Source organism: Entelurus aequoreus, linkage group LG03 (genome assembly GCF_033978785.1).
Source record: "Entelurus aequoreus isolate RoL-2023_Sb linkage group LG03, RoL_Eaeq_v1.1, whole genome shotgun sequence".
NCBI classification, from domain to species: Eukaryota; Metazoa; Chordata; class Actinopteri; order Syngnathiformes; family Syngnathidae; genus Entelurus; species Entelurus aequoreus.
In genome coordinates this window covers 72563195-72590369 of record NC_084733.1, presented here as the reverse complement: position 1 = coordinate 72590369, position 27175 = coordinate 72563195, and the positions used below count along the sequence as shown (strand labels likewise).

Here is a 27175-nt window from a genome sequence, read left to right as displayed (position 1 = left end):
GGTCACGCGAGTGCAGGGCAGGCCTGGGCAGCTAATCGAGCGCTCCTCCCAAACACAAACTGCTGGAGCTGGACCCAGATTCATTCCGGTCTAACGATACCGTTCTCCCAATGGTTCCTGTGCGTGGACTACAAGAACGTCCGGCAGCCAATGTCACACTTAAGTCGGCTTTGGATTTTACTTCTGGTTCGAGTTCGAGCTTGTTGTTTATGTTAGCCACTTAGCAAGCTAGCAGAACGCCCAGGAGGTCCAGCCGATCGCTCGGTCTGGCGATGGACGGAGCGGACCCGCAAAAACCGAGCGGGTCGACCTCCTGTTCGCACTGGCGTGTTTGGAGCCAGTAGCGGCAGTCTAAAAATAACAGAACCTCCGCTTCCCTGCTCACAATGAACACGAACCCGCTAGCCTATTTCCCAGAAAACTCCTATAAAAGTAAGTCCATCTTCCACCAGCTTCACTTTGGCCAGCTGCTCACCTTTTGACCTTTGCACTTTCCAGTGAGCGAGGAGGACGTGAAAAGGCTGATCCAGTTCAGAGCGTCCAACGAGGTTCTGTTCACCGGGAAAAGGAATTCTGCCAAAATAGCCTGGAGGTACATCCCGTGCTATTAGTCTAAATACAGTCATCTATTCTATTCACTGAAGCTCCATGGTTCTGGTCCAGCATCATACTGAGGGGTCTGGGCCTGGAAGGGAAGCTGACTGCAGAACAGATTGCTAAAAAGTGGGACAATCTGCGGACCAAGTACAAGGTAAGACCATCACCCTGCTCGCATTGAACAGGAACAGAACAAGTGTGGCCTCGCTGTCTTGTGTTGTGGTGCCATGGTCTCATGCTCTCATTGTATCTCAAGGTATCATCATTTTTTCACCAAATGTTCTCATATTGTTATGTCTCATGGTATCAAAATATTGTGCTACCACAATGTCACATTCTCATGGTGGCATGTTCTCATACTGTCATATATATATATGTATATATATGTATATATATATATATGTATGAAATACTTGACTTTCAGTGAATTCTAGCTATATATATATATATATATATATATATATATATATATATATATATATATATATATATATATATATATATATATTTTATTTACATATAAATAAAATAAATACTTGAATTTCAGTGTTCCGGTGGCTATCCATTAGATGGCAGTATTGTCCTGTTTAACTTCTCCGTTCATGATGAGTATATCATTTCGGCCACCGTGTTCAATGGAGAAGTCTGTTCTACAAAATTTACAGGCAACATACACCTTCCCCTTCGAACTGTCCTGGATGAACTGAAATTCTTGTTTCCATTCGTTTTGGAACTTGCAAGCGTATTTCTTCATCTTGCTCGTCGACGGCGTCGCCATGTCTGTAATTTCCTCGTTCTTCTGCTTCGTCTCCTTGTTGTGTGCGCAGTTGTGCACTCTACTCTCTAAAAGCCCTAGATGTTATGACGTCATTGGGCAGGCAAGCTGTTTATATTGTGGGAAAGCGGACGTGAGAACAGGCTGTCCCCACTCAGTCTCAGGTCCGCATTGAGCTGGAGGGGGCGTGGCCTCCAGCTCCGGCTGAATACCGGGAGTTTGTCGGGAGAAAATCTCTGCCGGGAGGTTGTCGGGAGAGGCGCTGAATACCGAATTCTCCCGCTAAAAACGGGAGGGTTGGCAAGTATGCATATTATACCCAAGTCATAAACCCATGGTGTCACATTGTCATCTTTTCACCATTACTTATCCTCATGTTTTCATCAAGGCAGCACGGTGGAAGAGGGGTTAGTGCGTCTGCTTCACAATACGAAGGTCCTGGGTTCGATCCTGCGCTTGGGATCTTTCTGTGGAGTTTGCATGTTCTCCCCGTGACTGCGTGGGTTCCATCCGGGGACTCCGGCTTCTTCCCACCTCCAAAGACATGCACCTGGGGATAGGTTGATTGGCAACACTAAATTGGCCCTATTGTGTGAATGTGAGTGTGAATGTTGTCTGTCTATCTGTGTTGGCCCTGCGATGAGGTGGCGACTTCCGCCCGATTGTAGCTGAGATAGGCTCCAGCTCCCCCCGCGACCCCGAAGGGAATAAGCAGTAGAAAATGGATGGATGGATGTAGGGCTGCAACAACTAATCGATTAAAATCGATTATAAAAATAGTTGGCGATTAATTTAGTCATCGATTCGTTGGATCTATGCTATGCGCATGCGCAGAGGCAAATTATTTTATTTTATTTTTATTTTTTTATTTTTATTTTTTTAAAATAAACCTTTATTTATAAACTGCAACATGTACAAACAGCTGAGAAACAATAATCAAAATAAGTATGGTGCCAGTATGCTGTTTTTCCCCCCAATAAAATACTGGAAAGGATAGAAATGAAGTTTGTCTCTTTTATCCGATTATTAATCGATTAATCGAAGTAATAATCGACAGATTAATCGACCATCAAATTAATGCTGTTATTAAACCCCGGCCGAGTCATACCAAAGACTATAAGAATGGGACCCATTACCTCCCTGCTTGGCACTCAGCATCAAGGGTTGGAATTGGGGGTTGAATCACCAAAAATGCTCCCCTCACCTTCCAGGGGTTGAACAAGGGGATGGGTCAAATGCAGAGGACACATTTCCCCACATGTGTGTGACAACCATTGGAACTTTAACTCTAACTTAACTTATTGTATTATGTTCTCCTATTCTCATGGTGTCATGCTATCATGCTCTCACTGTCACTATCTCATATCACCATGTCATATACCCATGCTCTCATGGTGTCACATTCTCATGTTATAATGTATTATGTCATTGTATTGTCTTGGTCTCATGGTATCATCTTCTTTTATTCTCATCACAGTGTCATTCTCAGGTTTTCACCAATACATATTGTATTGCATTCTCATATATTTATGCTCTCATGGTGTCATGCTCTCATTTTATCATGCCCTCAAGGTGTCTCATATTCTCATCACCATGCTATGTTCTCACAGTGTCACATTCTTAGGTTTTCACCTATACTTATTCTCAGGGTGTCATGTTGCCATATTTCAAAGTTTTCATGGTGTCATTAGATTTTCACCATACCATGTTCTCACATTCCCATGCTCTCACGGTCTCTCTCATGTTTTCATGCTCTCATATGATCATGCTCTCAAGGTGTCACCGTCTTATATTCTTATCACCATGCTATGTTCTCGCTGTGTTGTATTCTCAGGTTTTTACCTATACACATTCTTATGGTGTCATTTTGCCTTATTGCAAAATTCTCATGGTGTCATACGCTCATGTTTTCACCATATCATCTTCCCATATTGCAGTGCTCTCATAGTGTCACATTCTCATCCTTTCCAGAATTACATATGAGAATATGAGAATGTAATTCTCATTATTTCATGCTCTCATAGTGTCATGCCCTCATATTATCATACTCTTAAAGTGTCACCTTCTCATATTCTCATCACCCTGCTATGTTCTTACGTTGTCGTATTCTCGGGTTTTCATCTACACACATTTTCAGTGTCATGTTGCCATATTTCAAAGCTTTCGTGGTGTCATACTCTCATGTTTTTACCATATTATGTTGTTATATTCCTGTGTGCAGTCAATTTTCATATATCATGCTCTCATATTGTCATGCTCTCAGGGGGCCACCTTCTCATATTCTCATCACCATGCTAAGGTCTTACAGTGTCGTATTCACAGGTTTTCACCTATACATAATTTTATGGTGTTATGTTGCCATATCCAAAAAAATGAATGGCTCATGTTTTCACAGAATCATGTTCTCATATTGTCTTGCTCTCATGGTGTCATGATATTACTTGTCATATTTTCATGCTCTCACAATCTCATATTCTCATCACCATGGTATGTTGTCACGGTGTCATATTCTCAGGCTTTCACCTCCTATATATTCTCATGGTGTCATGTTGCCACATTTTAAAGCTGTTCATGGTGTCATATTCTCATGTTTTCACCATATCTCATATCTCTTATCTCACTGTGCCCATTGGGTTGAGTTTTTTCTTGCCCAGTTGTGGGATATGAGCTGAGGATGTCGTTGTGGCTTGTGCAGCCCTTTGAAACACTTGTGATTAAGGGCTATATGAATACACTTTGATTGATTGATTGATGTTCTCATATTGACGTGCTCTCGTCTTCATACTCTCAAGGTGTCACAAGCTCACATTCTCATCGCGATGCTATGTTCTCACTGTCATATTCTCATTCTTTCCATAATTACATATGAGAATTACTTTCTCATATTCTCATGGTGTCACCATCTCATATTCTCATCACCATGCTATGTTCTCAAGGTGTCGTATTCTCAGCTTTTCACCAATACATCACCACCACAGTACACCATCTGCACTTTTATTATTATTGTTGCTATTATCATTGAACTGTTTTGTTGTTACTATAGTAGTTAGATATATTTACGTGGGATAGTGAGAAACGCAATTTCGATTCCTTGTATGTCTTGTACATGTGAAGAATTGACAATAAAGCTGACTTTGACTATGTTGGTGTCATGTTGCCATATTACAAAGCTTGCATGGTGTCATACTCTCATGTTCTCACCATTATATATTCTCATATCAATGTGTCACATTCTCAAATCACCAATGTCAGGTTGTTACTTGTTTTCACGATATCATATTATAATGCTCTATCGGTGTGTCGTATTCCTGTGTTTTTACCTTGTTATATTCTCATGGTTTCATGTTGTAATTTTCAGGCTTTCGTGGTGTTAAGTTCCAATATCCTTAATTTCTCATGTTATCGCTATCTGTTTTTTATATTTAATTACAAATATTTAATATTTTTATATAGCGATGTTCTGATATTTCACCATATTATGTTATGTGTGTGTTTGATGATCCAGGACCTGAAGCAGCCCTACCAGGGTCAGGAGCCCCCAGGGGGCGTGACCGAGTCGTGGCCGTGGTTCCACATGATGGACGATGCCATGCAGGGTCGACTGTACAACAGCCAACTTGCGCTGAGCAACCAGAACCACGACAACAACGACATCTTGGAGTTCCTCATCAAAACTGAAATGGAGGACTCAGGGGCGAAGATAAGCGCCGAAGTCGACGGGACGACTGATGTTGAGGCTACGCCCACTGAGTGCGTTCCTATGGGCTGGAGGAGGATGAACGAGTGCTCGTACAAAAGTAGACGGCCATGTCACACACAGTCATGTGTCCTGTGATGAAGTCATCAATTCCTCCTTTCTGCACAGTGTCCGAGGCTGAAACGGATCGTCTGATCAAAGTTCGCGCCGTCAACGAGGCCATATTCACTGGCAGGAAGCACACGGCCAGGCCGGCGTGGAGGTCAGTCATATGACTTTTGTATTGGGACGGCAACACTGTTACCATAGCAATGTCAGTTGCAGACTGAACACGTGTGCCATGTGGTCATAGGGCCGTCCTGCACGAACTGGGTCTTCAGGGGAAGCTGACCACAGATCAGCTGGCCAAGAAGTGGGACAACCTGAAGAGGAGGTATAAGGTGATGATTCCGTCCACGAGAGTCCTGGTGACATAAGATTGCGTCGAGCCGCCATGTTGTTTTGTCTCCATCAGGAGCTGAAGTTTCCAGCGCGCGGTGTGGAGACCAACCCGAGCTCGTGGCCGTGGTTCTGCCGGATGAACGACGCTATGGAGGGCCGGTTGGCCGGCGCCGCGCCCGTCCTCACACCCATAGTGGACGACGAAGACGATGACTGCGAATTGCTGTCGCCGACTCCCAAAAAGCGAGTGAGGCGAAGTCGCGGTGGAATGGCAGAGTTTCTGAGCGAGTCTGAGATGGACCTCCTGGTCGACGCAGAGGAAAAAAACACTTCTTCGGCATTGGGAGATTTGCATCGAATGTCCGAGTTCAGCTATAAACGTAAGAGGATGCGTGGCGCTCTTTGACGCCGCCACGTTGGCTTTTGATGGTGTCTTGTGTACAGTGACAGAAGAAGACATCCAGCGACTGGTGGAGCTCCGAGCTGCTAACGAGTCTTTGTTCACCGGCCGAAGGAACAGCGCCAAGCCAGCTTGGAGGTGAGTGCACGCACCTCATAGCATGATGCCGCCGCCCACGAGTGCACTGACGCGTCGGCGTGCCGGCTCTGCAGGGGCATCGTCAAGGAACTGGGACTGACGGGGAAGATCACCCCGGACCAGGTTGCCAAGAAGTGGGACAATCTGAAGACCAAGTTCAAGGTGAGTTTCAATCACATGACTGGGCTACTTACTGTTTCACTTCCTGTTTGAGTGAACAGCAGGGGTGTGCTGATGCATCGATTCTTCGTGATGATCAAAATCGATGCACAGATTGATTCTTTTCATTGATCGCGAAAGCACAAACATAACCGCAACACTCGGAAATCGGCGAAAACAAAAAATCGTAGGACCCTGAAATGTATGAATTGTGAGGTCCCTCCAGTAAACTGGAAGTAAAAGCACCTGTGTTCTGCAGGACCTAAAGTTCCCCCCTCGCGGGATGGAAGTGCAGACCAACCCGGCGTCCTGGCCCTGGTTTCAGCTGATCAGTGATGCCCTGGAGGGACGACTGGCGGGGAAAGCCCCCCTGGTTACGCCCATCTGGACCAATGAGGAGGACAGCGTCTTTATCTCTTCCCCTCCACCTGCCGACAGTTTGATGGCAGAGAGGAGTGTGTGCGGATTGGAGTCCGTGGCGGGCGGCGACGGCGGCGAGCCCGACGGTAACGTCACGTACATTGACGCCAGCGGGGAGGAGTGTTCCACACCGTCTGACCTGTCTTATAAAAGTAAGATGGCAGTCACGAAGATGGAGAACATTTTGACCTTGGACGCCATGTTGTATCCGTCCGTCTGTCTCCATAGTGACCGACCAGGACACTCAACGCATGATCCAGCTGCGAGCTGCTAACGAGGCCTTGTTTACTGGAAGAAGAAATGCTGCCAAAGCTGCTTGGAAGTAAAATGCTCTACTCTTCTTTGTCTTTTTAGCATCAGCAGCACCCACCATTGTGCGTGTGTGTGTGTGTGTGTGTGTGTGTGTGTGTGTGTGTGTGTGTGTGTGTGTGTGTGTGTGTGTGTGTGTGTGTGTGTGTGTGTGTGTGTGTGTGTGTGTGTGTGTGTGTGTGCGTGTGTGTGCTTGTGTGCGTGTGTTTGTGCGTGTTTGTCTCAGGGCTATCATCCAGCAGCTCGGTCTTCAGGGGAAAGTCTCCACATACCAGATGTCGAAAAAATGGGACAACCTCAAGCGGAGGTTCAAGGTACATTTCATGTTTTCATTGTCATATTGTTATGCTCTCTCATATTCTCATGTTTTCATCATGTCACATTCACATCCTCATGCTCTAAGGTGTCATTACTCATGTTTTGACGATGTCATGTTTTCACAATCTCATGTTTTCATCATGTCACATTCATATCCTCAGCTCTCAGGGTGTCATTTCTCATGTTTTCATCATGTCACGTTCATATCCTCATACTCTGAAATTGTAATTTCTCATGTTTTGACATTGTCTCTCATGCTCTGAACGTGTCTTGCTCTCAAGTTCTCATGTTACACCATGTCAGGTTTTCAGATATGCTCATGCTTTCATGTCAATTTCATGTTTTTCACCATGTCATGTTCTCATATAGTTCTCATGCTCTTTTGGTGTCATGTTCTCATATTCTCATCGTTTGAAGGTGTCGTGCTCTCAAATTCTCATGTTTTCACCATGTCAAGTTCTCAGATATGCTCATGTTCTCATAAAGTCATTGTTATGTTTTTCACCATGTCACATTGGCATATTATCTGGTGTCATGTTCTGACATTGTCATGTTTCACTATGAACATTATGCCATTCTCATGTTTTCACAATGTCACATATTCGTATTCTCATGCTCTTCTGTTTTCACGCTCTCATTCTCAAGTTTCCACCATGTCGTGCTCTGACATTATCATATTCTCATTATCTTCCTGTGCCATGTTCTCACACTCTCATGTTTTCATCATGTGAAATTATCATATTCCTATGCTCTTCTGGTATTGTGCTACCACATTGTCAAGTTCTCATTCTCTTCTGGTGTCGTGTTCTCTCCATTCTCATGTTTTCACCATATCTAGTTATCATTTTCTCATGCTCTTCTGATGTCGTGTTCTCACTTTCTCATATTCTCATTCTCTTCTGGTACCATGTTCTCACATTCTCATGTTTTCATCATGTGAAATGCTCATATTCTCATTTTATTCTGGTAGTTTGTTCACACATTCTCATGTTTTTAACATGTCTAATTCTCATATTCCCATGCTCTTCTGGTGTAATGCCCTTATTCTCATTCTTTCATGGTGCTATGTTCTCAGTGTCATGTTTTCGCCTTGTAAAATTCTCATATTCTCGAGAACTTCTGTTGTCGTGCTCTTACATTCTCATGCTTTCACCATGTCAAGTCATCAGATTCTTCTGGTGTCGTGCTCCCACATTTTTCTGTTTTCACCATGTCAACTTCTCATATTCTCATGCTCTTCTGTTGTCATGTTCTCACATTCTCATGTTTTCACGTCGTGTTGTCATACTCCCTTTCTCTTCTGGTGTCATTTCGTGACCTTGTCATGTTTTCACTATGCCATGTTCTCATATATTTGCATGCTTTTCTGGTGCTGTGTTCTCATTCTGTAGTTTTTACCATGTCAATTTCCCATATATGCTCATGCTCTCATTTTGTTTTTGTCATGTTTTTCACCACGTCACATTCTCTTCTTTTTGCCATGTAATCATTATGCCATTATGTTTTTCACTATGCCAATTTTCTCATATATTTGCATGCTTTTCTGGTGTTGTGTTCTCATTCTGTAGTTTTTACCATGTCAATTTCCCATATATGCTCATGCTCTCATTTTGTTTTTGTCATGTTTTTCACCACGTCACATTCCCTTGTTTTTGCCATGTAATCATTATGCCATTGTTATGTTTTTCACCATGTCATGTTCTCACATTCTCCAACTGTCGTGTTCTCACATTCTCAATATTTCACCATATCTAGTTCTCATATTATCATGCTCTTCTGGTGGCGTTTTATTCACATCGTCATGTTTGTACCATGTTTCGTTTCTCATATTCCCATGCTCTTCTGGTTTGCTGCTCTCACATTCTCATGCTTTCCTGGTGCTGTGTTCACATTCTCATGTTTTCACCATGTTAGATTCTCATATCCTCATGCTTTTCTGAGGTTGTGCTCTTACATTCTCATATTCTCACTCCCTACTGGTGCAAGGTTTTCACGTTCTCATGTTTTCACCAAGTCCCGGTCTTACATTCCCATGCTCTTCTGGTGTTGTGCTCTTCTATTCTCAAGCTCTTCTGGTGTCGTGTTTTCACATTCTCATGTTGTCACCATGTCTAGTTCTCATATTCTCATGCTCTATTGGTTTTGTGCTTTCAGTCTAATGGTTTCACCATGTCAAGTTCTCATTCTCATTCTTTTGTTGTCATGTCATGACCGTGTCATATTTTTACTATGTCAGGTTTTTATACATCCTCATGCTTTTCTGGTGTTGTGTTCTAATTCTAAAGCACCATGTCAAGTTCTCATATATGCTCATGCTCTCGTGTTGTCTTTGTCATTTTTATCACCACATCACATTTTCATGTTTTTACCATGTCATCATTATGCAATTGTAATGTTTTTCACAATGTCATGTTCTCATATTCTCATTCTCTCCAGGTGTCGTGTTCTTACATTGTCATGTTTTCACATTGTCTACTTCTCATATCATGCTTTTCTGGTGTCACGCTCACATCCTTGTGCTCTTCTGGTGCAATGTTTTCACATTCTCATGTTTTCACCATGTCTTGGTCTTATATTCTCAAGCTTTTCCGGTGTCGTGTTCTCACATTGTCATGTTGTCACCATGTCTAGTTCTCATATTCTCTGCTGGTTGTTCAGGGGAGTGTGTAGGTCACATTTATTTGTGCAGCTGGTTTGTGGGAGGAATGTCTCATCGACACAAAAGCAAAAAAGCGATCCACATGTTAAAGTACCAATGATTGTCACACACACACGAGGTGTGGCCAAATTATTCTCTGCATTTGACCCATCACCCTTGATCACCCCCTGGGAGGTGAGGGGAGCAGTGAGCAGCAGCGGTAGCCGCGCCCAGGAGTCATTTTAAAATACAAATACAAAATCAAGCATATTTATATTCAAATCTCAAATATATATTTACAAATACATGTTTATTTATACAAATTCTTGATTTATTTGTATGTCACATTTTTATATTTATAAATTGTATTTGTATATATTTTCAAATCTCAAAAATATATTTACAAATACGCATTTATTTATACAAATTATTTATTTATTCGTATATCCCATTTGTATTTGTATTTGTATATTTATTAATATATGCATATGTATTAATATCATATTGATATACCGTATATACGTTTTCACCATGTCAAGTTCTCATATAGTCTCCTTCTCTCATGGTGTCGTGTTCCCATTCTCATATTTTCACCACGTCTAGTTATCATATTCTCGTGCTCTACTGGTGTTGTACTCTTACAGTGTAATGTTTTCACCATGCCCAGTTCTCACATTCTCATTCCCTACTGGTGCGGTGTTTCCACATTCTGATGTTTTCACCATGTCTAGTTCTTATATTCTCATGCTTCTCTTGGTGCTGTGCTCTTCTGTTCTCATATTCTCCAGCACTTCTGGTGTCGTGCTCTCACAAACTCATGTTTTCACCATGTCAGGTTCTCATATTCTCATTCTCTCACAATGCTGTTATCATATTCTCAAGCTCTTCTGGTGTCGTGTTCCCACATTCTCATGTTTTCACCATGTCAGGTTGTCATATTCTCATTTTTTCATGGTGCTATGTTCTCATATTGTCATGTATTCCCCATACTAACTTATCATATTCTCAAGCTCTTTTGGTGTCGTGTTCCCACATTCTTATGTTTTCACCATGTCAGGTTGTCATATTCTCATTCTCTAATGGTGTCACGCTCTCACATTCTTATACTCTTTTGGTGCCGTGTTATCACATTCTCATGTTTTCACCCTGTTAAGTTCTCATATTCTCATGCTTTTCTTGTGTTGTCCTCTAACATTCTCATTCTCTACTGGTGCAATGTTTTCAAATTCTCATGTTTTCACCATGTCTCAGTCTTATATTCTCAAGGTCTTATGTTGTTTTGTTCTCACATTCTCATGTCACCATGTCTGTAGTTCTCATATTCTCATGATTAATTGGTGTTGTGCTCTCACAGTCTCATGTTTTCACCATGCCCAGTTCTCATATTCTCATGTTCTATTGGTGTTGTGGTCTCAGTCTCATGTTTTCACCATGCCCAGTTCTCATATTGTCATTCCCTACTGGTGCCGTGTTTTCACATTCTCATGTTTTTACCATGTTTAGTTCTTATATTCTCATGCTCTTCTGGTGTCATGCTCTTCTGTTCTCATATTCTCCAGCTCTTCTGGTGTCATGCTCTCACAATCTCACGTTATCACCATGTCAGGTTCTCATATTCTCATTCTCTCATGGTGCTATGTTCTCACATTCTCATGTTTTCGCTATGTTGTCATATTCTCCAGCTCTTCTGGTGTCGTGTTCCCACAATATCATGTTTTCACCATATCAGGTTCTCATATTCTCATTTTCTCATGGTGCTATGTTTTCACATTCTCATGTTTTCGCCATGTTATCATATTCTCAAGCTTTTCTGGTGTCGTGTTCCCACATTCTCATGTCTTTACCACGTCATGTTGTCGTACTCCCATTCTTTTCTGGTGTCATTCTCTTCTCATGTTGTCACGGCCTCACGTTGTCACTGTGCCCTGATGTCATTTTCTCTCATGTCTTGATGTCATGTATTGACGTTGTTCTCATGACATCATATCACTGCCCTCAGGATCTCAAGTACCCTCCAGCGGGCATGGAGAGTGTCAGCGATGGTGCCGCCTCCTGGCCGTGGTTCCACCTGATGAGTGAAGCCATGGAGGGTCGTCTCGTGAGTAGCGCACACCTCATCGCCCCCGCCACCCGGGGCGATGGTCAGCATCACCCTGACCCCGCCCCCAGACATCGGACTCGCTCTGCCCCTCCCCCCACTGACTATACTCAGGAGTCGTACGGCGACGCCAGCGGCGTGCAGGACCGGCTAGGAGGCTTGGAGAGGGAGTGGGAGACGTTGCAGCGAGAGCGGGTGGCGGTGGAGCGTCAGCGGGAGATGCTGGAAGGAGAACGGGCGGCGGTGGAGCGGGAGCGAGCGGCGGTACAGGCAGAAAGGCAGTGGCTAGAGCAGGAGCGTGTGGCGGTGGAGAGGGACCGTGCCATGCTGGAGCAGGAGAGGGCGGGGCTCAGCAGAGAGAGGGCGATGCTTGACCAGCGCACACTAATGCTAACGCCCGTCGTCCACTCCGGACACCTCAACTCTCTTTTGTAGACTCCGCCCCCACAGGACATCCCACATTGTCATGTGACTTTACAGATCACCTCTTTGCATTTTATTTCGGTGAGCTGAAGCAGTTTCCCTGGTGTTGCATTTGAGGGCGATCCAGGCAGTTTCTATTTATTGGAGAAGACAACGGTAACGAGGGAGGCGGGACTTCACTTTGTGCCTCATGAATACCAGTTACAGTAGTTTGAAAGCCTTTTTTTCTAAAAAAAAATAAATAAAAGTGATGGCATAAATTCGCTTCTTGCTTGCTTTTGCCATATATTGCTGACCTCATGTGACCTTCAAATAGGCGAGCAGGTGACGGTTGTGGCACCTCCTTGTGTCAACAAAAGGTGAAGTCATGTGACCTATGGCTATAGTCTCTTTCAAAGCAGGAAGCATTCATTTAGCCAGTGTCGCAGCCTACGTGTCAAATTGGACCTCAGGTACAGAGCGAATTTCTTTTTTTCCCCATATACTCAATTTAGGTTCCCCCTAGGTGGGATTGATTTTGGCGTGGCGCACCGTGTTAAAACAAATTTAAGTGAACGTTGTAGAATGGATATATACTTTATAGGTTAATATTCACGCACTACACTGGAAATAATGAGTTTGAAAAACATCTCAAATATTAAAAATGTTCCTCAATGTTTTACTTGAAAGACGTGCATCGGAATTGCCTTTCAAAATAAAAGCGCTACCGCTGCTCGCGCACCTGATCGACCCTGGAATGGAGTAAAGTGAGCAGAGACAGAAAGTTCAAATTAATTAATGCATTTCTTGTTCAAGCCTATGAAAAGAAAACTACCGTATTTTTGAAATTACTAGTACTGACAGTAGTGTCTAACTTTACGGCGTGTGCGTCTATCGAGCTTCCATTTGGATATCTCTTTGCGTGCGTGGGTTTCCTCCAACATTCCAAAAATATGAATGTTTTAGGTTATTGGAGACTAATTTGTCCGTAAGTGTGAAGGATTGTTTGTCTGTTGTGATAAATTATATTATTCTTACAACTTCTCCAAATGAAAAATACTCCGGATTTGCGTCAACATAATTTGAATGCCGCAGAGCGCGGCCATATGGAACAGAGTGCCATATATCAGTGGTCCCCAACCTTTTTGTAGCTGCGGACCGGTCAACGCTTGAAAATTTGTCCGACGGACCGGGGGGGGGCGAAATTTAATTTAATTTTTTTTTTTTTTTTTCATAAAGAAATACAATCATGTGTGCTTACGGGCTGTATCCCTGCAGGCTGTATTGATCTACATTGATATATAATGTATAAAATGTGTTTTTCGATGTTGATTTAATTAAATAAATAAAGAAAAAAAAATATATATATATATTTTTTTTTCTGGTACCAATCGGTCCGCGGCCCGGTACCAATCGGTCCGCGGCCCGGTGGTTGGGGACCACTGCCATATATGGAGCACACGGTGGCACAGGTGGTATTACTCCGCAAGGAAAAATAGGTCCATACACTACTACATGATGTGCCCTGGGATTGACTGGCGACCACTCTAGGGCAGGGGTCTTTAACGTTTTCCAGGTCAAGGACCCCCAAACTGATGGAGAAAAGCTACTTGTATAGCTTGTATAAAATAATGATTTTGTTTTACAGAAAACTGGTCCTAAATTTACCTAGTTATTGTGGAATAATTACGATACAAAATAACAGTATTGTGCTGCTAATTGCTACCTGACAACTAGTGCGCTAATCACTAGTTGTCGGCGAAAGCGCTATACGCTGGATGACAACTAACGCTAATCTCTAGCTGACGATTAACCAGAGCGGCAATCGCTAGCTGGCAACTACCTCCCTGCTTGGCACTCAGCATCAAGGGTTGGAATTGGGGGTTAAATCACCATAAGCACCGCTGCTGCTCACTGCTCCCCTCACCTCCCAGGGGGTGATCAAGGGTGATGGGTCAAATGCAGAGAATAATCTCGCCACACCTAGTGTGTGTGTGACAATCATTGGTACTTTAACTTAACTAACGCGTTAATCACTAGCAGGCAATTATAGTGCCAATCACTAGCTGACCTCTACAGCACCTATTGCTAGCTGACAGCTACAGTGCTAATCGGCTGCTGACAACTGCAGCGCCAATCACTAGCTGACTCAGTGGCCTAGTGGTTAGAGTGTCCGCCCTGAGATCAAATCCCAGCCGAGTCATACCAAAGACTATAAAAATGGGACCCATTACCTCCCTGCTTGGCACTCAGCATCAAGGGTTGGAATTGGGGGTTAAATCACCAAAATGATTCCCGGGCGCGGCGCCGCTGCTGCCCACTGCTCCCCAAGGGGATGGGTCAAATGCAGAGGACAAATTTCACCACACCTAGTGTGTGTGTGACAATCATTGGTACTTTAACTTTAACTTAACAACAAGCGCCAATCGCTAGCTGACAAAACCTTTTTGCAATCACTAGCTGACAACTGGAGCGCTAAACGCTAGCTCGGAACTAATGCACAAATTGCTATTTGGGAGCTAACGTGCTAATCGCCAGCTGACAATTTGAGAGCTAATCGCTAGCTGACTACTAGAGTGCTAATTCCAAGATGTATTTGTCTTGTTTCGTACTGTGGAAAATAAGTGGAGCCAACACACGACGTGCTGCTAACTGTACTTTTATTCACGACTCTTGGGAAAAACCATTAACATCTCTGGCAACGATAAACAGGAAGTCACATGTGACAATCACATTCATGTACACTTCAGGGACCGATCGGAGATCGTATTACCTAAGAATATTACAGTATTAAATGCTAACATGAATATAACAATGTATTTATCTAACAATGTTATTATTTTTTACATTCAGCTAGATAACAATGTGTTGGCATAATGTTCATGCGTATTTAAAGAAAATTACATTCCTGGAAAAATTGCAGGAGGGATTATATATAAAAAATATATATTTGAAAATGATCATGTTCTCCGGGGGCTTCTATGCCCCCTGGTAGGGTCTCCCAAGACAAACAGGTCCTAGGTGAGGGATCAGACAAAGAGCAGCTCGAAGAATTCTATGGAAATACAAAAACCGAGACTCAGATTTCCCTTGCTCGGACGCGGGTCACCGGAGCCCCCCTATGGAGCCAGGCCCGGAGTTGGGGCACGATGGCGAGCACCTGGTGGCCGGGCCTGTCCCCTTGGGCAACACTCATGGGAGGGGCCATTGATGTTGGGTGCGATGTGAGCTGGGGGGCAGCCAAAGGCAGGGCACTTGGCGATCCGATCTTTGGCTACATAAGGTAGCTCTTGGGACGTGGAATGTCACCTCGCTGGGGGGGAAGGAGCTTGAGCTAGTGCGCGAAATGGAGAAGTTCCGGCTGGATATAGTCGGACTCACTTCGACGCATAGCAAGGGCTTTGGAACCAGTTTTTTCAAGAGGGGCTGGACTCTCTTCCACACTGGCGTTGCACACAGTGAGAGGCAACGGGCTGGGGTAGCAATTCTTGTTGCCCCACGGCTCAAAGCCTGCACGTTTTCAGTTAAACCTAGCGGACGAGAGTGTAGCTTCCCTCCGCCTTCGGAATGGCTGCGATGGTTGGGGAGGATGCCGGACAGACCTGGCAGGCTCAAACGCATTGTGAGGGTCTGCTGGGAACGTCTAGCAGAGTCTCCTGTCAGAGAGACATTCAATTCCCACCTCCGGAAGAACTTTGAACATGTCACGAGGGAGGTGCTGGACATTGAGTCCGAGTGGACCATATTCCGCACCTCTATTGTCGAGACGGCCGATTGGAGCTCTGGCCGCAAGGTAGTTGGTGCCTGTCGTAGCGGTAATCCTAGAACCCGTCAAGCTGAAGAAAGAGTCCTATCGGGTTCTTTTGGCTCATAGGACTCCGGAGGCAGCGGACAGGTACCAACAGGCCAAGCGGTGTGCGGCTTCAGCAGTCGTGGAGGCAAAAACTCGGACATGGGAGGAGTTCAGGGAAGCCATCGAAAACGACTTCCGGACGGCTTCGAAGCGATTTTGGGGAAGCAGTGCACTGTCAACACCGTATATGGTGAGGATGGTTTTCTGCTGACCTCGACTGCGGATGTTGGGGATCGGTGGAGGGAATACTTCGAAGACCTCCTCAATCCCACCAACACGTCTTCCTATGAGGAAGCAGTGCCTGGGGAATCTGTGGTGGGCTCTCCTATTTCTGGGGCTGAGGTTGCTGAGGTAGTTAAAAAGCTCCTCGGTGGCAAGGCCCCGGAGTGGATGAGTTCCGCCTGGAGTTCCTTAAGGCTCTGGATGCTGTGGGGCTGTCTTGGTTGACAAGACTCTGCAACATTGCGTGGACATTGGGGGCGGTACCTCTGGATTGGCAGACCGGGGTGGTGGTTCCTCTCTTTAAGAAGGGGAACCGGAGGGTGTGTTCCAACTATCGTGGGATCACACTCCTCAGCCTTCCCGGTCAGGTCTATTCAGGTGTACTGGAGAGGAGGCTACGCCGGATAGTCGAACCTCGGATTCAGGAGGAACAAGGTGGTTTTCGTCCTGGTCGTGGAACTGTGGACCAGCTCTGTACTCTCGGCAGGGTCCTTGAGGGTGCATGGGAGTTTGCCCAACCAGTCTACATGTGCTTTGTGGTCTTGGAGAAGGCATTCGACCGTGTCCCTCGGGAAGTCCTGTGGGGAGTGCTCAGAGAGTATGGGGTATCGGACTGTCTGATTGTGGCGGTCCACTCCCTGTACGATCAGTGTCCGAGCTTGGTCCGCATTGCCGGTAGTAAGTCGGACCCGTTTCCAGTGAGGGTTGGACTATGCCAAGGCTATCCTTTGTCACCGATTCTGTTCATGACTTTTATGGACAGAATTTATAGGTGTAGTCAGGGCGTTGATGGGATCCGGTTTGGATTAGGTCTCTGCTTTTTGTAGATGATGTGGTCCTGATGGCTTCATCTGGCCAGGATCTTCAGCTCTCACTGGATCCGTTCACAGCCGAATGTGAAGCGACTGGGATGAGAATCAGCACCTCCAACTCCGAGTCCATGGTTCTCCCTCGGAAAAGGGGGAGACCCTGCCCCAAGTGGAGGAGTCCAAGTACCTCTGAGTTTTGTTCACGAGTGAGGGAAGAGTGGATCGTGAGATCTACAGGCGGATCGGTCTTCAGTATTGCGGACGCTGTATCGATCCGTTGCGGTGAAGAAGGAGCTGAGCCGGAAGGCAAAGCTCTCAATTTACCGGTCGATCTACGTTCCAATCCTCATCTATGGTCATGAGCTTTGGTTTATGACCGAAAGGACAAGATCACTGGTACACGTGGCCGAAATGAGTTTCCTCCGCCGGGTGGAAGGACTCTCCCTTAGAGATAGGGTGAGAAGCTCTGCCATCCGGGAGGAGCGCAAAGTAAAGCCGCTGCTCTTCCACATCGAGAGGAGCCAGATGAGGTGGTTCGGTCATCTGGTCAGGATGCCACCCGAACGACTCCCTAGGGAGATGTTTAGGGCACGTCCAACTGGTAGGAGGCCACGGGGAAGACCCAGGACACGTTTGGAAGACTATGTCTCCCGGTTGGCCTGGGAACGCCTCGGGATCCCCCGGGAAGAGCTGGACGAAGTGGCTGGGGAGAGGAAAGCCTGGGCTTCCCTGCTTAGGCTGCTTACCTGCGACCCGACCTCGGATAAGCGGAGGAAGATGGATAAATATTTGAAAAAATCAACCAAAAATTTCACGGCCCCAATGTAGGAGCCTCGTCTTGAAGACCGCTGGTATAGGGTGTTCTCTGCGTCCCGCCAGAACTTAGCTGGGAGAGGCTCCAGCTTACCCCTGCGACACTTTGAGGGTATGCGGTATAGAAAATGATGAAGGTAAAAGTTTGTTCTGCTAAATTTCGTTAGCCTGTCAATGAGCCGGTCCATTATATGTTAGCATTAAGATAGCGGCATTAGCCAACCTTCATCCTGTATAATTGTATTGCTTTATTTCAGTTTATCCCAAACTGAATTATTAATTTAACATGATTCCTACATGTATGTGCACTTCATAAAATGTACAGTACTTTCCTTTGTGTGCTTGGTATTACAGTAGATTCATTGTGGAGAATATCAACAAACCACCTCAACTTACTTTTTTCCATCTGTAATTCAAAGGAGTGTTTTACATATTTGTTACATTGTACAATAAGCAGCAACAATTGAAAAATAGAGCAAAACGATATACGTAATAAAAACACATGTTAATACTAATAACACAGATTTCTATTTTAATGTATGTATACATGGCATCATCACCAATTATGCTAATTATCAGATGTCGCCATGCCCCCACTGCCACAAGTATATTAGAAGTCTGAGGAAAACACTGATTTATACTTATTTCTCATAGAGATCATTTCATTAATACTTCCTCTTTGCAGTCGTATCTTCGAAAAAACAACAATGGCTCGACGGCACAACCTGAAAAGTATGTTTTCATTTTGTGTGTGCGTGTGTGTGTGTGTGTGTGTGTGTGTGTGTGTGTGTGTGTGTGTGTGTGTGTGTGTGTGTGTGTGTGTGTGTGTTTTGACATACCCTAGCATACCATGTTACAGTACAGTATCTCTATGTGACTCCGCCCCACAGTGGCTGTGACCTGCACGTTGGTTTTGGTATCAGCTGGTTTGTTCATCATCATCCTTCTAAAGCTCAGCAACACTTCCACAGGTAATAGACCTCCTTGACCTCCCCTCTCACATGACGAGATGTATATATATACAGTGCCCTCCAAAAGTATTGGAACAGTGAGGCCAATTCCTTTATTTTTGTTGTAGACTAAAAACATTTGGGTTTAGCATCAAAAGATGAATATGAGACAAGAGATCAACATTTCAGCTTTTATTTCCAGGTATTTACATCTGGATCTGATACACAACTTAGAAGATAGCATCAATTGTAATGGAACACAACATTTTTAGGTGAGCAAAAGTATTGGAACATATAAACTTAAAATAGATTAAAGTGAATAAGACTTAATATTTAGTTGCGAATCCTTTGCTTTCAATAAGTGCATCAAGCCCGTGAGCCATTGACATCACCAAACTGTTGCATTCTTCTTTTGTGATGCTTTTCCAGGCTTTCACCGCAGCCTCTTTCAGTTGTTGTTTGTTTTGGGGGGTTACTCCCTTCAGTCTCCTCTTCAGCAGGTAAAATGCATGCTCTATTGGGTTTAAGTCTGGAGACTGACTTGGTCAGTCCAAAACCTTCCACTTCTTGCCCACGATGAACTCCTTTGTTGTTTTGGCAGTGTGTTTTGGGTCGTTATCTTGCTGCATGACAAAGGATCTCCCAATCATTTTGGTTGCATCTTTCTTTAAATTAGCAGACAAAATTTTTCTGTAGACTTCTGAGTTAATTTTGCTGCTGCCATCATGTGTTACATCATCAATGAAGATGAAAAAGCCCGTCCCAGAAGAAGCCATGCAAGCCCAAGCCATGACATTACCTCCGCCGTGTTTCACAGATGAGCTTGTATGTTTGGGATCATGAGCAGACCCTTTCTTTCTCCAAACGTTCGCCTTTCCATCACTTTGGAAGAAGTTAGTCTTTGTCTCATCAGTCCATAAAACTTTTTCCCAGAATTTTTGAGGCTCATCTCTGTACCTTTTGGCAAATTCCAGCCTGGCCTTCCTATTCTTCTTGCTAATGAGTGGTTTGCGTCTTCTGGTGTAGCCTCTGTACTTCTGTTCATGAAGTCTTCTGCGAACAGTAGAATGGGATACCTTCACTCCTGCCCTCCGGAGGTTGTTGCTGATTTCACGAACGGTTGTGTTAGGGTCTTTCTTTATAGCTCTCACAATGTTTCTGTCATCAACTGCTGATGTTTTCCTTGGTCTACCTGTTTTGCTTAGTACACCAGTGTTTTTTTTCTTCTTCAGGACATTCCAAATGGTTGTACTGGCTATGGCCAATGTTTGTGCAATGGCTCTGATTGATTGTCCATCTCCTCTCACATTCACAATTGCTTCTTTTTCACCCATAGACAGCTCTCTGGTTTTCATGTTGGTTCTACCTCTAAATGCAGTCTGCATAGGCAAAATCTATCCTACCCAATCTGAAACTGCGCTCAGACATTCAGTGCTATTTATTGTTTGAATAATCAATGTAATTGGGAGACATCTGGGCAACAAAACACACCTGTCAGTCACATGTTCCAATACTTTTGCTCTGATGAAAAATGGGTAGTTTCAAACAAAATGTGCTATCTTCTAAGTTGTGTATCAGATCCAGATGTAAATACCTGGAAATAAAAGCTGAAATGTTGATCTCTTGTCCCATTTTCATCTTTTGATGTCAAACCCAAATGTTTTCAGTCTACAACAAAAATAAACAAATTGGACTCACTGTTCCAATACTTTTGGAGGGCACTGTATGACACAAAAAACGATATAAATATCTGTATATGTATACAGGATATACAGTATTTGTATGTATGTAAGTGTATATATATATGTATGTGTGTGTATATAGGTATGTATGACAAAAATGTATATATACAGTACAGTGAGCGGTTAGACAGGACAGACGTAAAATAATAATTTAAAAAAAATAAAATAAATAATAATAAAAAATAAATAATAAATATATATATATAAAAAAATCATAAAATATATATATATATATATATATATATATATATATATATATATATATATATATATATATATATATATATATATATATATATATATATATATATATATATATATATATATAACAGGTCCTAGGTGAGGGATCAGACAAAGAGCAGCTCGAAGAATTCTATGGAAAAACAAAAACCGAGACTCAGATTTCCCTCGCCCGGACGTGGGTCACTGGGGCCCCCCTATGGAGCCAGCCAGGCCCGGAGTTGGGGCACGATGGCGAGCACCTGGTGGCCTGACCTGTCCCTTTGGGGCCAGGCCGGGCACAGCCCGAAGAGGCGACGTGGGTCCCCCCTCCAATGGGCTCACCACTCATGGGAGGGGCCATAGAGGTCGGGTGCGATGTGAGCTGGGGGGCAGCCAAAGGCAGGGCAGATCGGATACATAAGCTAGCTCTTATATATATATATATATATATATATATATATATATATATATATATATATATATATATATATATATATATATATATATTATTACTTCTCTTGTTGCCTTTTACTGTTTGGCGCAGCCTGACAAGAGCAGGAGACCTAAAGTGATTTACATTGTGATACCCATTATCTACATTTTTAAACTACAATTAAACCAAGGGGTAGAAAAAAGAGGGAGAAACTATGGGGACAAGACAAAAAAATTATATATGTATATACATATATACTGTGTATATATATATATATATATATATATATATATAAAAATATATACATATATATATATATATATATATATATATATATATATATATATATATATATATATATATAAATATATATATATATATATATAAATATAAATATATATATATATATATATATATATATATATATATATATATATATATATATATATATATATATATATATATATATATATATATATATATATATACATATTTATATCTATATATATGCATGTACGTATATATATTATATATTTCCTTATGACACACAAAAAATACTTTTTTTGAAGCCTCTTTCTTTGCGCTGTCCTCAAATCTAAACATCAGACATGGATATGATCAGCTGGACTCTCGACGCAATTGACAAAGTCTTTTCGACGAGGAAAAGAGGTTCGGGGAGCCTGGCTCCCCTGATGGAACCATTGCTGCGGGGTACGTGAGAGATTCCTGGGATAAATGGAGAATCATGTGCCTCTCAGTCTTTTCCATCGAGGACGTGGAAGACATCTACCTATTTGGAACCGTGATCGCGGGGCACCTGCTAATTGGGCTGGGCATTGCTCTGGTGTATCGTCAAATTCGTAAGACGATGGCAGCCACTCAAGGAGCCCAAAGGCTGTTCATCGCAATGGAAAGTTTGGGCAGGGCTGTGGGAACACAGACTGCAGCGATTTATGAACTGAATCGCAAGATGGATCACATCACGGAGAAGCTTGCTGAAAAGGAAAATTGAATTGAAATTGAGAAAAGCCAGCATGGACAAATAGAACAGACAAGCCATTGTTTTTTGTCTGCTCGCGGAAAACAAACATCCTAATCTACGATTTGACTCCCTCGAATGGCCTTGACGCTGTGAACAACAGGGACAGGCTGTTTTGAAAAACACCCCCGAGGACACCTCAATGATGGATGCTTTTGACCTCCCTCCCTCCTCGACACCTGGAGTGGAACTTTTGCAGATCGGCCTCAGCCCATAAAAAAACATTACATCATAACACCCAAGGACAATTGGGCACATGCAAGCCCCCCCCCCCCCCCCCCACCCCACGCCTTCACCACCGCTTCTTTCTCGGGGTGATGGTCGGATGGCAGCGCTTCATGGCAGCGGTAGCCTTCCAGGGCCCCAACTCCCTGCCCCTCTGTTGAGAGTTTGTGTTGATTAAATGTAACATGTCTATGTGTGCATTGCATGTAGGTTTTTTCCCCACTTCAGACTACGCCCCCTTAGGAGCCCAGTCTAGATTGTATTTTTTTTACTCATCTTTTTCCCCAGCGTTACCTTTTTCCCATCTTTTACGGGGCGCCTTAAAATGGTGACCCATCAGCATTCCTGTTCTGTAACCCTGTACACCGTTTTTTTTGTCTAATCTTGAACGGGTTTGTGCTGAAAACAAAGTTTCGTTGTACTTGTGCAATGACACTAAAGACCTATCTGATCTGATCTCTATCTGCCTGGGCAGGTAGACAGGACAGATTTAAAAGAATAATAATAATAAAAACATATATATACTGTATGTATGTATGTATGCATATAGAAATTGGTGACAGCAACTATCTTGCCTGTAATTGATTATGGAGACGTGCTTTATTTTAGTGCTTCATCTAAATGCCTCCAGTCCTTGGACACTGTTTTTCATTCAGCACTAAGATTTGTTACTGGCTGTCGTAGTCTCACCCACCATTGTCAACTGTATATGAAGTCAGACTTATCTTCATTGAGTGCATGCAGATACACACATTGGCTAACTTTAATTTATAAGGCTCTTTTAGGTTTAATACCTCCATACTTGTGTACTCTGTTACAAAGAAAAAGCAGCTCTTACGCATTACGTTCTAACAATTTGTATGTTTTAACTGTTCCTCATGTACGGACTGAATTTGGCAAAAGAGCTTTTGGCATTGCTGCCCCTGTGGCATGGAATGAATTGCAGACGAAACTGAAACTTACAGAACTACTTCCATTTGGAGCCTTCCGTTCTGTCCTGAGGGACAAACAGCGAGAGACGTTTGCACAGTGCCTGTGTTTTTAAATATGTAAATCTCTGTTGTTTTACAGTTCTCTTATGTATTTTAAAATGTATGTCTTAATGTATTTATTTTGAAACTGCTCTGTGACATGTGCTGTTGACCTCTTGGCCAGGTCACCCTTGTGAAAGAGATCTTGATCTCAATGGGTTTTCTTATCTGGTTAAATAAAGGTTATATATATATATATATATATATATATATATATATATATATATATATACACTACCGTTCAAAAGTTTGGGGTCACCCAAACAATTTTGTGGAATAGCCTTCATTTCTAAGAACAAGAATAGACTGTCGCGTTTCAGATGAAAGTTCTCTTTTTCTGGCCATTTTGAGATGTTTAATTGACCCCACAAATGTGATGCTCCAGAAACTCAATCTGCTCAAAGGAAGGTCAGTTTTGTAGCTTCTGTAACGAGCTAAACTGTTTTCAGATGTGTGAACATGATTGCACAAGGGTTTTCTAATCATCAATTAGCCTTCTGAGCCAATGAGCAAACACATTGTACCATTAGAACACTGGAGTGATAGTTGCTGGAAATGGGCCTCTATACACCTATGTAGATATTGCACCAAAAACCAGACATTTGCAGCTAGAATAGTCATTTACCACATTAGCAATGTATAGAGTGTATTTCTTTAAAGTTAAGACTAGTTTAAAGTTATCTTCATTGAAAAATAAGGACATTTTAATGTGACCCCAAACTTTTGAACGGTAGTGTGTATATATATATATATATATATATATATATATATATATATATATATATAATTTGTATTTTAATTTTTTTATTTAACTCTTTTGCAGCTGATTGGCTGCATGTCTTCTGGTCCAGGCAGAACAAGAGCACCCCCAGGCTCTCAGGTCAGAGGTCATTCACACCTCTACAAGTGCCTCAGCGTAATAGTTACTGAACATTCTCTGTCCTCCTCAGCTGGCTCATGTGTTTCGAACAAACGTTGTCCAGAACACCACTTCAGCTTCTATATGCAAAGCGGCGCTGCTGACGTGGTGGCACCAAAGATCTGCGTTCAGAACAAACTGTAATCAACAAATGTAGAAGTTAGCGCTTATGTCCGCTGTTCAGGCACATGCCAGTGATTATGGTACCGCTTTGTGGCAGCAGAAGCATGTGACACATAGTGATAATGTTCCTCACAGGGTTCTGGGGTCAGTTCTGAATAACGCGGGGCCGGGAATAAATGTTGTGGTTCTGAATGGTAAGTGGGGCACCTTACTAGTGTCATGCTGACAATGTTGTAGTGGTCATGCTAATGTGCAATTCCTCTCAGGTAAGACGGGGGCCGTGGTGCAGAGTGACCACTTCAACATGTACAGTGATGGTAAGAAAGAGCTTCATCCCCAACATCATGAATATCTCCATGCCACTGGGATGTTTTCAACTGTCATTTTGTCATCATGTAGAAGACAAACCTCTCATTGACTTCCTGAAGAACATCCAGCAAGGTTCTATTGTCCTCATGGCGTCCTACGACGACCCGTCCACAAAGTAAACCATCGTCACCTTTCCTCTGAGTTAACATATTAAAGAAGAATACTTTTTAGAGTATCTGCTGGGGGAGGAGCTTGAACTTTGTAAACAAGAAGTCACATGTTGTTGTCTCAGCATGTATTTTAAACAGGAAGTCACGTGTGATGCATGATGGGAAAGTTCCTTACAATAATTGATGTGGCACATCAGGGACACTATTAAAATGTGTTTGTTGTAGGCTTACAGATGAAGCCAAGAAGCTGATTGGTCAACTCGGAAGTTCTGTCGTCCAATCACTGGGGTTCAGAGATAATTGGCTCTTTGTTGGGGGCAAAGGAGAAGTGGTCAGCAGCAACTTCGAGAAGGTAGAAGTAATTGTATTTATTTATTTTTCTCCAACAATTAAAAAAATGTGTGTGTGTCTCAGCTGCTAAAGAATGACAAAGAAAAAAACAAATACCAGAACTGGCCCGAGCTTATCCAGCTTGAAGGATGCATCCCAAAATCTTTTGAGTGACCTTGCATGCTGGATCAACTGCAAGATGCTGTTTTTATTCATGTTTTACCTAAAACAAATGATGGAAACACTTCAGTGTATGTGTGTGTACAGTATGGTTCAATCAGGAAGTGATGTTTTTGATTACGAAAACATGTTATGAAATGATGTAGACCTATATTATTTTCTACTGTTGTGTTTATTAATTGTTATGTTGTTAGTAAACAAAATATTTAATAATACTATTTATGAATTGCTGGGGAAGCTTACAAATAAAGGTTGACTTTTTCTTATCACATTTACAGGGTTAAAAGGGATCAGTAGGAAATTTTTTGTACACTGGATGTTACTGATTTTTTGCGTTTTGAATTTTGTGAACTTTTTTATATCAAGCTCCGCTGACAATTTTAATGTATAAAAAATGTGTAATCAAAATGTGTTTAAAAATTAAATGTTATAAAAAGGTTTTTATTTTTATATTTTATTTTTATTGACATCCAGCATCAGACATTCCCATCCATTACATCATATTCACACAAATCATATATCTATTGTCTGCCCTAAATGTCAAAATATTTTGTTTATATCCCACCCATACCACCCACCCCCCCCCCAAAAAAGAAAGAAACAACAAAAAAACAAAGTAATATCTACAAATACATCGATTAAAAGAATAAAGAAAAAAATAAAAGAAATAATAATACATTAATAATAATAATAATCAGAAATAAAATAAAATATAAACAGATACATACATATATATATATATATATATATATATATATATATATATATATATATATATATATATATATATATATATATATATATATACACACACACACACACACACATACATATATAAATATATATATATATATACATATATATACATACATACATATACACATATAGGGAGTAATCCCTTTTTTTTATTTTTTATTTTTTTAGCAGTACAATCACTAATTCGAAAAATTAAAGTCAGGTTTATGCGGCGTGAGATAGTTGACCCAATTTTCCCAGTATGAAGTAAATGTCTCCAATTTATAATGAATAAAGGCAGTTATCTTCTCCATTGTATATATGTCCATTGTTGTTTCCATCCATTGCTTCAAAGTTGGGCTCTCCTGGGGTATCCATTTCCTAGTAATGGTCTTTTTATAAGCCACCAGTAGGATATTCATTAAGTGTTTATCTTTCTTCAGCCAATCCTGAGGTACATGTCCAAAAAACAAAGTTGTACTTTCGAGGGGTATTTCACGTTTGAAAATATCCTGTAGAGATTGATGTATCTCTTTCCAATAGTCCTTTATGGTGGAGCAGTCCCAGAAAACATGGTAGTGATTTGCATTTGAATTCCCACAATTTCTCCAACAGGCAGGGGAGTTGTTATCATAGTGAGACTTCTGAGAAGGTGTAATAAAAAATCTCATCAAATTT

At 42.3% G+C, this 27175-nt stretch overlaps 2 protein-coding genes across 6 annotated transcripts; both read left to right on the top strand.

Annotated features, from left to right (window-relative positions):
* Positions 1 to 12664, top strand: LOC133646830 (uncharacterized). Of its 5 annotated transcripts, none has more exons than XM_062042644.1 (14): positions 1 to 432; positions 499 to 592; positions 664 to 751; positions 4878 to 5169; positions 5238 to 5331; positions 5422 to 5509; positions 5584 to 5890; positions 5955 to 6048; positions 6123 to 6210; positions 6467 to 6779; positions 6856 to 6949; positions 7163 to 7250; positions 11892 to 11990; positions 12105 to 12664. In XM_062042644.1, the coding sequence occupies exons 1-14, from the start codon at positions 387 to 389 to the stop codon at positions 12423 to 12425; spliced, it is 2106 nt and encodes a 701-aa protein (XP_061898628.1). In that variant the 5' UTR covers positions 1 to 386; the 3' UTR covers positions 12426 to 12664. The 5 variants fall into 5 exon arrangements, with proteins under 5 accessions (XP_061898628.1, XP_061898630.1, XP_061898629.1 ...); XM_062042646.1 differs by having other exon boundaries at positions 12062 to 12240; XM_062042645.1 differs by having other exon boundaries at positions 499 to 548; positions 645 to 751; positions 11892 to 12664.
* Positions 12665 to 12744: 80 nt separating this feature from the next.
* On the top strand, positions 12745 to 26220 carry zgc:101783 (uncharacterized protein LOC447883 homolog). The gene is made up of 10 exons (XM_062040650.1): positions 12745 to 12865; positions 18775 to 18821; positions 18980 to 19060; positions 24555 to 24611; positions 24682 to 24790; positions 24909 to 24967; positions 25040 to 25090; positions 25173 to 25257; positions 25478 to 25604; positions 25667 to 26220. Exons 2-10 carry the CDS (start codon positions 18797 to 18799, stop codon positions 25754 to 25756), a joined length of 684 nt encoding a protein of 227 aa, XP_061896634.1. The 5' UTR covers positions 12745 to 12865; positions 18775 to 18796; the 3' UTR covers positions 25757 to 26220.
* The last annotated feature ends 955 nt before the right edge of the window (positions 26221 to 27175 follow it).